General features: G+C 44.3%; 2 protein-coding genes across 3 annotated transcripts in view; one reads left to right on the plus strand and one right to left on the minus strand.

Annotated features, from left to right (window-relative positions):
- On the plus strand, positions 1-4,565 carry LOC143491212 (guanine nucleotide-binding protein G(I)/G(S)/G(O) subunit gamma-13-like). 2 transcript variants are annotated; one of them, XM_076990031.1, is made up of 4 exons: positions 1-1,129; positions 1,817-1,875; positions 3,296-3,393; positions 4,201-4,565. In XM_076990031.1, the coding sequence occupies exons 3-4, from the start codon at positions 3,296-3,298 to the stop codon at positions 4,304-4,306; spliced, it is 204 nt and encodes a 67-aa protein (XP_076846146.1). In that variant the 5' UTR covers positions 1-1,129; positions 1,817-1,875; the 3' UTR covers positions 4,307-4,565. The 2 variants fall into 2 exon arrangements, with proteins under 2 accessions (XP_076846146.1, XP_076846145.1); XM_076990030.1 differs by lacking the exon at positions 1,817-1,875 and having other exon boundaries at positions 2-1,129.
- Positions 4,487-14,483, minus strand: part of chtf18 (CTF18, chromosome transmission fidelity factor 18 homolog (S. cerevisiae)) — a 23,711-nt gene continuing 13,714 nt past the window's right edge. The window contains exons 15-22 of the mRNA XM_076989993.1: positions 10,284-10,407; positions 9,855-10,079; positions 8,125-8,274; positions 7,798-7,928; positions 6,563-6,704; positions 6,036-6,161; positions 5,742-5,808; positions 4,487-4,859 (exon numbers count right to left, since the gene is read on the minus strand). Coding sequence (XP_076846108.1) covers positions 4,729-4,859; positions 5,742-5,808; positions 6,036-6,161; positions 6,563-6,704; positions 7,798-7,928; positions 8,125-8,274; positions 9,855-10,079; positions 10,284-10,407 — 1,096 coding nt within the window. The 3' untranslated portion in view covers positions 4,487-4,728. The remainder of the gene's footprint in view (positions 4,860-5,741; positions 5,809-6,035; positions 6,162-6,562; positions 6,705-7,797; positions 7,929-8,124; positions 8,275-9,854; positions 10,080-10,283; positions 10,408-14,483) is intronic.

Genomic DNA, 14,483 nt, shown 5'->3' on the forward strand with positions numbered 1-14,483 from the left:
TGGAGGTGGAGGTGTCATGGAGGTGGAGGTGTCATGATGGAGATGGAGGTGTCATGGAGGTGGAGGTGTCATGATGTAGGTGGAGGTGACATGATATAGTTGGAGGTGTCATGTAGGTGGAGCTTACATGATGTGGAGGTGTCATGATGTAGGTGGAGGTGTCATGGAGGTGGAGGTGTCATCATGGAGGTGGAGGTGTCATGAAGGTGGAGCTTACATGATGTGGAGGTGTCATGATGTAGGTGAAGGTGTCATGATGTAGGTGGAGGTGTCATGATGGAGGTGGAGGTGTCACGATGGAGGTGTCATCATGGAGGTGGAGGTCTCATGGCATGAGATGCTGGGTAACGATGTTCTAATCATGTGCACCTGATGTGACACACCTGTGTGTGTCTTGGTGTGAGATGCTGGGTGTTACATCCTATACTGCCGGATCAACCTCCTGATCCTCCGGGCCTGGACTTGGTTACCACCTCACTTCACTTTACAGATTATATACATACATACATACATACATACATGTTGCAGCCTTTACCTAGACAAGGGACGTAACATGGGTAACGATGTTCTGATCATGTGCACCTGATGTGACACACCTGTGTGTGTCATGGAGGTGGAGGTGTCATGGAGGTGGAGGTGTCATGGTTTGGAGATGCTTTACTGTAGCAGGACATGTTCAGTTTATCATAAAATCCACCATGAGTTCTGCCATATTTCCACATGGAAATATCAGGTACATTCTTAAACCAGCAGATTATTGCTATTAGTGCTTGTCTTTGAACCAGTGATTCTAATGTAAACTGCATTGTCACTGTGACCTAGACAGTGCTTTCAGGTTAGACTGGAGAGAACTCGTGTTTGCATGTATTTTACATTGGAAATGCAGAGTCAAATTGGGGCAACGCACCTTTTCCTTCAAAAAGCACAAAGTCCTTCACCCTTTAATTTGAGTATCAAACCAACTGGCCATCCCACTAGTGGAGCAGCAGGTGCAGGTGATCTGAGCACATGCGCTCCTGGACTTCACTAAAGAAACACAAACATTGGACACTTCTGCAAAAGTGCAGCAGTCAGACAAACGATTCTTTGATCCTTTGACCTTCAACTTGGATCCCTCTGATCACTTTGGGTACGTGTGTCACATCAGCACTGGTTGTTTTGTCTTTTCCTTGACTTTATAATCCAAAGATGTGTGTCTGTCATAATACAGTAAATCTATTCTCAGTCTAATCTGTATAATCTGTAGGATTGACCAGATGTAGGTTGTCTGATGATGTACTATGATTGTCAAATTGTGATTTCAATTATTTAATTGCAACATTTCAAACATTCATTTAAGTTTCAATTGTAGTAATGCAGTATACTGCATATGTATACCTAAATATAGTATACTGCATATCCCAGTGTTGAGCTTTAGTGGCTGTTTATTTATGCACAAGAAAAATGTTCCTTCTGATGCAGAGAGGGAGTCTCATGGGTCTTTCCATGAAGATGTTTGAAATGTTGCAATAAAATAATTGAAATCACAATTTGACAGTCATAGTTGACAAATATGGCACATTTACATTTAAATGTTTTCACATTAATCAACCTCTCACTAACAGAAACAATATGCATGTCTACATTGGACACACATTGACTTTATTGCACTGTAGTACTTGGGTCTGAAGCATTTTTATTTGGCCCATCAATTAATTTGGTAATTTGGTTATATACTTATACATTTATTTTAATAAAAAATATTTGCAGGGTGGGCGTGGACAGAAATCTTTAACATCTGGAAGAATTTTGATTGCAATGTTTGTTTTTCTTCTAGGAAACCAATTTGATACCTTCATACTTTGAAAACACATTATATACACTATATTGCCAAAGGTATTTGCTCACATTCCTTGACTCAAATATGAGCTTAAGTGACATCCCATTTCTAATCCATAGGGTTCAGTATGACATTGGTCCACCCTTTGCGGCTAGAACAGGTTCAACTCTTCTGGGAAGGCTGTCCACAAGGTTTAGGAGTGGAGTGTGTTTATGAGGATTTTTGACCACCATTTTTCCAAAAGTGCATTTGTGAGGTCACAAGACGAGAAGGCCTGGCTCTCAGTCTCTGCTCTAATTCATCCCAAAGGTGTTCTGTCAGGTTGAAGTCTAAGGGGTCAAGCCCAGCTCCTGAAAAACAACCCCACACCATAATCCCCCCTCCACCAAACTTTACACTTGGCACAATAGAGTCAGTCAAGTACCGTTCTCCTGGCAACCACCAAACCCAGACTCATCCATCAGATTGTTGGATGGAGACGCTTGATTCGTCACTCCAGAGAATGCACCTCTACTGCTCTAGAGTCCAGTGGTGGTGTGCTTTACACCACTGCATCCAACACTTTTCATTGCACTTGGTGATGTATGGCTTGGATGCAGCTGCTCGTCCATGGAAACCCATTCCATGAAGCTCTCTGCGCACTGTTCTTGAGCTAATCTGAAGGACACATGAAATTTGGATGTCTGTAGTGATTGACTTCAAAAAATTCGCACTATTTTTTTCCCTGTGCTTGCTCAATAAAAATAACATTTACTTTGTTTCCACAATGGTTTTTTTTTTTTTATTTCTTTGTGTTTCTGAAAGCCAACAAGTTGCACTTTGGAATGACCTTATTATCGCATCATGTTTTTGATCTGAGTTTGTTCTACAGAATAAATTGTCTGAATGAGTGCTCATCCCAGACTGGTGATTCCATACTTTTTGCCAGGGGTTGTAGTCTTGATTCAGAAATTTACTTTCTCACCTCAAAATCAGTTTTTCTCTATGGAATCTGCATGTGCCTTTTTACAGCCTTGACATTCACCATGTGGAATCAGGGAGCAATTGGGTAAACACTGGAATTATATATATGTCTCCTATCTTATCCATGATCAGTGGAATTGATGATGTTACAACTCTCCCCATATTACAACCACACCCGGTCTCCCCTAATACAGCTGATAGTTGACTGTGGAATATTTAGGAGCAAGGAAATTTCATGACTGGATTTGTTGCACAGGTGGATAGATCACAGTTCCACGCTGGAATTCACTGAGCTCCTGAGAGCGACCCATTCTTTCACAAACGTTTGTAAAAACAGTCTGCATGCCTAGGTGCTTAATTTTATACACCTATGGCCATAGAAGTGATTGGAATATCTGATTCCAATAATTTGTATGTGTGAGCGAATACTTTTGGCAATATAGTGTATATACGTGTTGCCTTTTGATGATCACACTGCAGTAGTGATACTCTGTGTTTGGTGACTATCTGTAGATGGAGGAGTTGGACGAGTCTCAGCTGAGGAAAGAGGTGGACAGTCGCAAAATGCAGCTGCAGATTGCAAGAGAAAAATGCTCCATATCCGTCCCAGAGTGAGTGCAAAACACACCATTGGTTAAAAGAACGTAAAGTTGATTTCACAGTATTAAAAATAAAGGGGCATTTAAAATAAATATATATTTAAAGCATATATACAGTACTGTGCAAATGTTAATAGGTGTTCATAGAAGTATTAACGGAAGTGTTAATAGTGTAACGCGGTGACGTGCTGAATCAGTAATCACCGCGTGATGATACAGAGATTAAGTGGATCCAAGCTGTTTTGAAGCCAAAGGGTGTTAACAAAATCTAGATTTGATTTAGATCTTTTGTTAATTCACTTTGCATTTTGTTGACAAACTTAACACTTCAATCTTACCTTAACAAAGTATTCTTACCTTGCATCATTTATTCCACACCTGCCTAAACCTTCTGCACAATACTGTAAATAAGAGCCTTCAATTACTGGGCCATGACATAATTGTTGAGCACATATAGTTTGCACGTACAGTAACGTAACTTGATTGCTCTGACTCAAGAACAAGGTTGAAAGAACAGATACAGGTGGGGAGTTGGTGATGGATTAGTTTAGACCATAGTACTTTAATATTCTTATCCACAGGACAAAATTCAGTGACTTGAGTCACTCAATTTCACATTTGACTACAGGAACAATTTTTCTGAAGACTTGAGATGATGTTTGACAAGAAAATCCCACATCCCAGTCAAATAATGTAGAGTTCAAGTCAGGCCATGATAACAGACAACAAAGCTCTAGAAATATAATCTAGATCTAATTTAGAATTCTGCTTTAGAAGAATTCGTCTATTGCCTGTTTCAATTTCTCCTCACGCTTGCAGACTGGTTAAATGGATAGAAGAGAAAATGTCAGATGACCCGTTCCTGAACGCTGAGCTGCTGAAGGACAACCCATGGGTGGAGTCAGGGAAATGCATCATGCTCTAGTAGCAGCCCACACACCATCACCATGACTACAACAGTGGCTCCACGTTTTGTGATAGATGTCAGTGCTGTCTTAGCTAGCATGGTCAGTGCTATGTAAATTGCTTTTTAATTTAGATGTGCTTAATATTTATTGATTTACTTTTTGTCATTTACTTGAATCCTGTAGTAAATGTTTGATGCTAAAAACTCCACTGTAAGCAATGGCTTTTCTATGCAGTTCAGTCTGTACAAAAAACAGGCAGAAATAAAGAAAAAAAACATTTAACAACATTTATTCACAGAGTTTGCTGGAGACTTTGAGTAACAATACAGGTTACTGAACACAATTATGGTTTTACAGCCATTCATCAAAGTGTCAACACGGCCATGTAGTAATTCTGTCCCCCTCTCTCCTCACAAGGTTTCTTAGAGAGACAGAGTGCTTACAGGAGTTCCCTAATGTACACATTTCGACGCACTGCGTTGGACACGCCCTCGTTGAACCTAAACCACACATCACTGTTTCCTACTGCTTTACCAATCTGCAAAGTCCCACTCGGTTTGCCATCTTCACCTAGAGACACCAGAGAAAGAGCATGTGAGCTGAACACGGCCAAAACAAACCTGTATGATAGAGCAGTCTAACCTCTCAAAGAAGAGGTAACTAAATCTGAACCATGACAACACCTGTATGATAGAGCAGTCTAACCTCTCAAAGAAGAGGTAACTAAATCTGAACCATGACAACACCTGTATGATAGAGCAGGGAGCAGTCAGGCCCTCTAACCTCTCAAAGAAGAGGTGACTAAACTGGGCAGAAAATTATATATAATAAAATATCAACTTCTTTAAAAAACTTTACATATTCTTGGTTAGTAGAAGCTGAATTTTTCTATTTGAGTGGAACTAATCTGCTCCTTTCTGGTGGTATTTCGTAATGTAAAGCTGTTAGCGAAATGACAGGAAATCTGACCAATGGTATTTATGATTTTCACTATGGGGGCTGGCCTATAGTAGCTTGGCCCTGCGATTTGCCAGATAACTTCAAATGGACACTTCAGGTGAGATCACAGCATAACTAGCTGAAAAGCTTGGTATGTGCAAAAGGGGTTTATCACTCATACAGAACTGTATGACACCTCTCCTCATAGAGACATTTTTATTTGTATAATCCCTCATCCTTTCTTTTGAAAAACAGGACATTTGCAGTACTTTAATTTAGAATGTGTTTTGTATAAAGTAGTCAGTAATATCTCAGACACCCCCCCCCCCCCCCTCGGTGGACTGTGTTGGAGCTTCAGTGAGAAGTTTGAACAGTGTTCATTAATTACTGGTGAAGCAAGAACATGACCAAGAAGGACAGAAAAGAAAAAGGAGAAAAAGAAGGAGGAGAATAAGGAGAAGAAGAAAAAGAAGGAGAAGAAAGAGAAGAAGGAGAAGAAGAGTGCTAAGTGACCTGTTACTGAGGTCCCCGCAGGCTTCTCTCTTGGTACTATGGCACGTCCGAAGAAATCCAGTTCGGGCTGTAAAATCATAAGGGGGGGGGGTGTGTGTGTGTGTGTGTGTGTGTGTGTAAAGTACATCAATATACACCTGAAACAACCTCGAGTTGACGCCTCTAATGCTGATACTCCATCAACTCCATTAGTCTCAAGTTATAATTTAGAGTGCAAAGCTCAAATGTATTTTGAGTAAATGGATTTAAGGTAGTATGATAAGGTTTTAAGGCGGTATGGTGCAGTCTGGCCACCTTGCACTCCACAACAGCTTCTTTGACAATGTTCTCAAGCCGATGTTGGTGGTTCCTGACTGTTGGCTTCTTCATCTGTGGTCTTGTCACCTGTTGTCCTGCCTCAACATTCTCTGACTGTGAAGTCTGAGGGGGAAAAAAATAAAAAATGAAAACCACAAATGAGCCACCATGAATATATGGGCATAAAAAAATAACAGTGACATTTATAACATGGTAGACAACCATTTTCCCTAACCTGAAAAATACTACGCTTCTTTGACGTCATTAAGTGCAAATGTGTTTTTGCTAATATTGTTTTCTTGTACACATCTACTAGCTTTTCCTGAAAGGTGAGTAACACTTGAATGTCTACTGTGGTACTCCACTGGAGGGTGAGGCACAGAAAAGAGACTCTGGAAGGTCAGAACGTGGAGTCTGGAACGTGAGGTTCTGGAACGTGGGGTTCTGGAACGTGAGGTTCTGGAAGGTGAGGTTCTGGAACGTGGGGTTCTGGAACGTGGGGTTCTGTGCTGGTGTGTCTCTACCTTCTGGTTCCGATTCTGCTGCGCTCGTTCCAACCTCCTCATTCTCTCCAGCTCCATCTCCCTGGCGATCAGCTGCTTCACTTGATAGGTCAGCTGTCGTCGAGGGGGCAGCCCAGGAAACCTCACCACATCCTCCACATTCCTGCACACACACATTAATCCTTGATCCATTTTGTTGGCCTCAGAACATGCTGAAATCCTTGGTAGTGTTTGTCTTACAACCAATATGTATATGAAATAACTAAGTTACATGACAGGAAAGGAAAGATGGAAAGATTACATTACATATATGATCCACATTTCCTACAGGCTGTAACAACAGTACAAGAAATTGGGATGAAACGGGAGAAAAGGCATTCAGATTGTACAATGTTAATCTGATAAATGGCACCACCATCAGGGATTATTTGTGAGGCCTAACTGAAGTAATTCAAGACGGGGCAATTCAACGTCTTTTTGCCTTACAATGTCCTTCAATAGTGCTGATCAAGACAAGAATACCATTATTCTCCCATAAAGCCCAAGAGAAAAGAGACTTCTCATGTTTCACCAGAGTTTCGACTGTGTAGTCACATGTAGTGCTCTGTTTAAGGTGCAGTTCTGATGAAAGACTGTCCCTACCCTTGAAGTGAGGATGGACGTCTACAAGGGTATAAAGCTCAGTCATAGGACTCTGGCTTGGGTTGTCGAGCAAAAACGAAAACATTGTCCTGACACTACAGGGTTCATTAAAGGGGACGTCCCACATCCTTGTGATGAACATCTGCCAATGTCTCCTCTCTGCTCTGAAGAGGATGTGTGTGTTTACTCACGGTTCTAGTACGTGGGTGTTCTGTACTCACGGTTCTAGTACGTGGGTGTACATGTACTCACTGTTCTAGTACGTGGGTGTACATGTACTCACGGTTCTAGTACGTGGGTGTACATGTACTCACGGTTCTAGTACGTGGGTGTACATGTACTCACGGTTCTAGTACGTGGGTGTACATGTACTCACGGTTCTAGTACGTGGGTGTTCTGTACTCACGGTTCTAGTACGTGGGTGTACATGTACTCACTGTTCTAGTACGTGGGTGTACATGTACTCACGGTTCTAGTACGTGGGTGTACATGTACTCACGGTTCTAGTACGTGGGTGTACATGTACTCACGGTTCTAGTACGTAGGTGTACTGTACACACGGTTCTAGTACGTAGGTGTACATGTACTCACGGTTCCAGGTGTACTGTACTCACGGTTCTAGTACGTAGGTGTACTGGCCCTCAGGGCTGCGGTCCTGGCGGTAGGTCAGGTTATAGTTCAACATGGTGTCAATCAGCTCACAAAGCTGCTGCTTCTCTCTGGTGCTGTACAGCTGAGGGTTAACCTGCAAGAACAGACAGACAGACCGACAGACAGACAGACAGACAGACAAGAGAATTTCATCAGTGGTCCCCACTCACCCACCCATCCACCCATACACCCACTCACCAACACACCCACCCACACAGACACACAGAGACACACACCACCACACACACACACACACCCTCCCACCCACCCACACACACCCACCCACTCACCGGTCGTAGTTTGGGGCAGATGAGCTCCAGCAGCAGGCTAAGGACTTCCAAGCACAGGTTGTTCTGGCAAACCCGACTCCGTATTGTGGGAGGGATCTCGGCCAACATGGCAACGATGGCATTCTTGGTGTGCTGTGTTTTTGTAAGAGCCTGCACATCATTCAATCGTTAGGTCACTCAACAGCTTCATAATCCTACATGCAACACTGACAAGTGGTTATAGGACAATAATACACAGTAGTAACTCTAGCATTATTTCTGGGACAGAAACTGAGGAACTTCAGTATACAGTTGCTAGCATGATCTCCATTAGATGCTATCTAGGCCATTTTGCTGACTGTATTCATCAGACACACTGTAGTGTGTGGACTGAGAAGCAGACTATTTATCCGAGAAGAAAAAACAGAAAACGTTGTTTGACTAAGGTTTATGAGTATATGACTTTATAGCTGAGGAATAGCATCTTTTTTTAAGGCTAGGCACACAAAATGTAACTTAATGTTAGAGTGTTTAATTGTGAAATGGGTATAGTAAGAAATAAAATATTTTATTTAGTTGGTGACAATGATGTGTGAATGGTGCAGAAAATTCATTTGTTCCCAACTTTATTTAGATTTAAACTACTGTAAAGTAGTGGAGTATCAGTCAGGTGTTCGGTCCACTAATGCAGAACTGTTCTTAACTGCCGGGTACATCTCCAGAGGGGAAAATGGCCTACCTCATAGCGGCTGTTGGGGGCTAAACGGCCTACCTCATAGCGGCTGTTGGGGGCTAAATGGCCTACTTCATAGTGGCTGTTGGGGGGCTAAACGGCCTACCTCGTAGTGGCTGTTGGGGGCTAAATGGCCTACCTCGTAGTGGCTGTTGGGGGGCTAAATGGCCTACCTCATAGTGGCTGTTGGGGGGCTAAATGGCCTACCTCATAGTGGCTGTTGGGGGCTAAATGGCCTACCTCATAGTGGCTGTTGGGGGCTAAATGGCCTACCTCATAGTGGCTGTTGGGGGCTAAATGGCCTACTTCATAGTGGCTGTTGGGGGCTAAATGGCCCACCTCATAGTGGCTGTTGGGGGGCTAAATGGCCTACTTCATAGTGGCTGTTGGGGGGTAAACGGCCTACCTCATAGTGGCTGTTGGGGGGTAAACGGCCTACCTCATAGTGGCTGTTGGGGGGTAAACGGCCTACTTCATAGTGGCTGTTGGGGGGGGCTAAATGGCCTACCTCATAGTGGCTGTTGGGGGGGGCTAAATGGCCTACCTCATAGTGGCTGTTGGGGGGGCTAAATGGCCTACCTCATAGTGGCTGTTGGGGGGGCTAAATGGCCTACCTCATAGTGGCTGTTGGGGGGGCTAAATGGCCTACCTCATAGTGGCTGTTGGGGGGTAAACGGCCTACCTCATAGTGGCTGTTGGGGGGTAAATGGCCTACTTCATAGTGGCTGTTGGGGGCTAAATGGCCTACCTCATAGTGGCTGTTGGGGGGTAAATGGCCTACCTCATAGTGGCTGTTGGGGGGTAAATGGCCTACCTCATAGTGGCTGTTGGGGGGGCTAAACGGCCTACCTCATAGCGGCTGTTGGGGGGGTAAACGGCCTACCTCATAGCGGCTGTTGGGGGGGTAAACGGCCTACCTCATAGCGGCTGTTGGGGGGTAAACGGCCTACTTCATAGTGGCTGTTTGGGGGGTAAATGTCCTACCCCATAGTAGCTGTTGGGGGGGTAAATGGCCTACCTCATAGTGGCTGTTGGGGTAGCTGATCCGCGGGACGGAGCTGGCCGCGAACAGGAAGTGGAAGGCGGCGGGCAGGAAGGGGAGGTAGCGCATGAGCGAGTAATTCTGGCCGTGCAGCACGCACTCGTTCACGTGGTCGGAGAAGCAGAGCCAGTCCAGGCCGGCACACACGCCAGACAGCCCGGGGTCCTTCAGCTTCATGGCAAGGAAGTTGTCGTATAGGCCCTGATGAGGGAACCATAGGAGGAGACGAAGAGAGGGGTCACGTGTGGGGGTCATGTGACAGAGGTTACGTGGAGGGTGGGGGGGTTCACGTGAGAGGGGGCTTTGCTCTTTTATTTCTCCAAGCATACTAGCATGTGTGTAAAGCGCACACACTATTGGAGGCGGTTCTGCAGGGTGTGTGTGTGTGTGTGTGTGTGTGTGTACCTGTGTAAGTTTCTCATGCTCTCCATTAGATGAGGCCATGTGGAGGATGTGCTGAAGCCTTTGAGCTCCATCTTTAAGTCCCGCCTCCTCGAGCGCTCCAAATACATCTCCACCAATCCGTTTCCTTATCAAAAAAAGGGACCACAAAACACCAATCACAAACACCATTGGCCAGTAGCTCAGAGAAACAATTTAAGTGAGTGATCTCATATTACAAATGCATCATGAAGTCAAACTTGTGCATTATCAGCACATTCACATTTATGACCCGCCTCTCCCAACACCCACCCACCCACTTCTCTGTCCTCGTTTCCCTCCCCTCCCAGAACACAGAGGAAGTAAGTACGTAAGCTTTTATTTATAAAGTGCTTTTCCCAGACAATAGTCACAAAGCGCTGTACATATAGCACAAAAGAAAGTAGAAAGTAATACAATAATAAAATAAGATGATAAAATTAAGATTTAAAAAATAAGATAAAATAAGACAAGATAATAACCTTTGATAAAACACCACACAACATGTATATACACATATAAAAATACATATTTACATATGCATACATACACATATATATTAGCAGAAGGCCTGTTTAAAGAGAAACATTTTTAACTCTTTCTTGAAGGAAATCAACAGAGTCTGCTAACCGGAGGTGTATAGGGAGGCTGTTCCAGAGCCTGGGTGCTGTAAATTGAAAAGCTCTGTCCCCCTTGGTCTTTAATCGTGTCCAGGGAACAGCCAATAGTCTTTGGTCCAGTGAGCGGAGACAGCGAGATGGTGAATATTTAGCAAGGAGCTGTGTGATGTATACAGGAGCCTGGCCATTTAATGCTCTATATGTAAAAACAATACTTTTAAAATGAATTCTAAAATTTACTGGGAGCCAGTGTAATGAATATGGGTTATGTGAGCTCGTTTGCTAGTGCGTGTTAATAATCTAGCTGCTGCATTTTGTATCGCTTGGAGCTGAGAGAGATTATTTATCCAAGCCATACAAAAGAGCTCTGCAGTAGTCCAAGTGAGATGATACAAGAGCATGTATAATTTATTCCATATCAACCATGGAAACCATACGACGTATTTTGGAAATGTTTTTTAAGTAAAAGAAGCAAGAACGTGACATAGATTTTATATGAGTGTCAAAGTTCAATGACTGGTCAAATATTACACCAAGATTTCGGATGTTAGGTTTGGCCGCGGGACAGGAAGAGGCAAGTATCTGACTGATTTTTGGATGTAAATCAGGAGGTGCAATAATCATAGTCTCCGTTTTGTCTGCATTTAAAACAAGACAGTTACTAGATAGCCACTCACTGATCCAAGTTAAACACTGGAGTAGGGTGGACAGCCTATCCAGTTGCTGGGGCTTAAAAGACATGTACAACTGAATGTCATCTGCGTATAAATGATAGGAAACAATTTTAAAAGACTGGATGATGCCAGCTAATGGAAACATATAAAAAGCAAATAAAAGAGGTTCCAGAACTGATCCCTGTGGGACCCCACATCCCAAGGGAGCAATGATGGAACAGAACCTACTAGATTGAACAGAGAAAGTTCTATCTTTTAAATAAGAGGCAAACCAGTCAAGTGCTGTGCCAGAGATACCAGCCACAACATTAAGCCTATCCAGCAAGATGCTATGATCAATGGTATCAAAGGCTGCGGTAAGGTCACGTAAAATGATGACAGAGCAATTCCCTGCATCAGAAGCCATTAAAATATCATTATAAACAAGAGCGCAGATTCAGTGGAGTACTGTTTACGAAAGCCTGACTGAAATGGATCCAAAATGTGTTGGATAGTACAGTTATCCAACTGTATCAATAGTTCTAAATTGATTTTCTACTATTTTCTCCATCAGCTTACTAATAAATAGCAGTTTAGAGATTGGTCAATAGTTACTGATGCAGTAAAGTTACCAATCAGGACAGAATGAAGTAATAATTCCTGAGGATAAGATGAGGGTTTCCATCTTGCCAATTACATTAACTAAAAAGGAAAACGAATTAAAAGATTCAGAACATGGGGGACCATATGCCTGGAGAGGCACATTTAGTGAGATCTTGGGTCTCAGGTTATTTATCTTGTTTACAAAATAATTTAAAAATCAAATACAGTCATCATCAGAATGTAACAAGGCCTGCTGAAGTGGAAGAGTAGTAATCCTATTTATAGTATCAAATAAAACCTTGGGATAATTCCTAACAAGTTTGATCAGATTTCCAAAATAAGTTGATCTTGCTTTTTTTACCATCTCTTTGTACAATTGAAGGAGCTCTTTAAAATATTCTCGGTGAACTAGCAATCCCATAGATTTCCAGTTTGTAAGAAACACCTTGATGGTGCAGCTTGGACACATCTTCAGTGATAAACCCAGGGTCACAGGGTGTTTTGGGTCTTAGATCATCAGACACCCTCACCTGGACGACCCAGCCAGGGCTGATCAGACCCCGACTTGTGTCCAAGCAGCGCACTAAGCCATGTGTCGCCCCTTTTGATCCACAGCTACCTAGAGGCTTTCTCAGCTGCCTCGCAGATGTTTCTGGTGGCTTTCCTTTCTTGAGCTCCTCTGATTCCAAGCAGGCTGAGTGATCGATGGAGACTCTGTCCTGGGAATCCTCTGCAGCCAACCTCAATTGGCTCACCGCCACCCTTTCAGCCTGCAGTCCTCCACCAGTTCCAAGTACTTTGCCTTTTTCTGCTCAAAAGCTACCTCAATCCAGTCTTCCCAGGGGACTGTGAGTTCCAGTAGCACCACTTGCTTTGTACTCTCTGATGTTAGGACCATATCTGGCCTGAGTGTTGTGCTGGTGATGTGCCCCGGAAACTTCAATTTCCTCCCCAGGTCCACCTTCAGCTGCCAGTCACCTGCTGTGGATAGCAGACCAGCTGGGACCTTTGGCCGTGACTGAGGTTTCTCCCCAGCCCTGACGAAAGTGATGTTTGGCCTTGCTAGGGGTTGGTGCTTGCTTTGCTGGATTCCTGCACCGATGGTGTCAGCTACTACCTTCAGCACCTGGTCATGACGCCATCGATGCCTGCCCTCTCCCAGTGCTTTCAGGCAGCAGCTCAAGATGTGCTCCAGCAATCCTCTTGCAGGACACAGAAGGCAGGATGATGTTTCCGCCAGACCCCAGCAATGCAGATTGGCTGGACTCGACAGTACATCATAGACTGACTGGATCAGGAACTTGAGTCTTGCTGGCTCTGATTTCCAAAGTTCTGACCAGGTGACCTTCCGACTCGGTGCATGGTCCCAATTGGTCCAAGCTCCCTGCTGGCGCATGGCCACCGTCTTGCTGCGGCGCTCCTCTTCCACCTCTGCTCGGACCTCACCCTGAATCATCTGCCATCTGACCCTCCCCTGCGCCCTCTGTCATAGCATGGCGTTTTATGGCAGCCGAGTCCTGCTCGCCCAACCGCCACAGCACCCACCAGCACACCATGCCGCAGCCTTTCCTCTGCCTGCTGTACTGCCTCCTGTGCTCTCCACTTCCTTCTAGTCCTGACCTCTATGCCTGCAGAGGGGACTCTGCTGTCAGAGGAGTCTCTGTATTGTAATACCTCCCTGGCTCTTGTTAGTTTAAATTCCTCTGTCAGGCCTGATAACGGGAGCTGCAGCTTGTTGGTATGCCCATAGAGGGGGATGCCGCTCAGGCTCTTCGGCAGGCCCAGCCACCTGCGCAGGAACTGGGTGATCTTTCTCTCCAGGGTCTCCACCATTGTAACGGCATTTTCCTGGCTTGAATGTCATTCTCGCCCAAGATGTTAAACTTTCTAGACCTTTAAGAAGCCAGCGGCACTCTGGCACTGATGTTGATGTGACTGTTAGGTCATCCATAAAGGCTCTGATTGGCGGTTGCCAAGTACCAGATCTGGAGTGAGACCCTCTGCATTCCACTTCTGCCACCTTGACAAGCATGGTCATCGCCAGGGCAAATAGCGTCACTGATGTAGTGCAACCTGTGATGATGCCTTTCTCTAGGCGGTGCCATGCTGATGTTATAGATCCAGATGTAAATCTGTTATAACAATCCAGTATGAGATCTGTGATCTTTGGCGGGACATGGTGCATGAAGATCTTGCCCTCTACACTGAGCAGTGAGATGGTCCGGAACTGTGAGATGTCACTTGCGTTTTCCTCCTTCGGTATCCACACACCTTCAGCATACCTCCACTGCTTGGCTACCCTGCCTCTT

This window comes from Brachyhypopomus gauderio, unplaced genomic scaffold (assembly GCF_052324685.1).
Source record: "Brachyhypopomus gauderio isolate BG-103 unplaced genomic scaffold, BGAUD_0.2 sc72, whole genome shotgun sequence".
Taxonomy (NCBI): domain Eukaryota; kingdom Metazoa; phylum Chordata; class Actinopteri; order Gymnotiformes; family Hypopomidae; genus Brachyhypopomus; species Brachyhypopomus gauderio.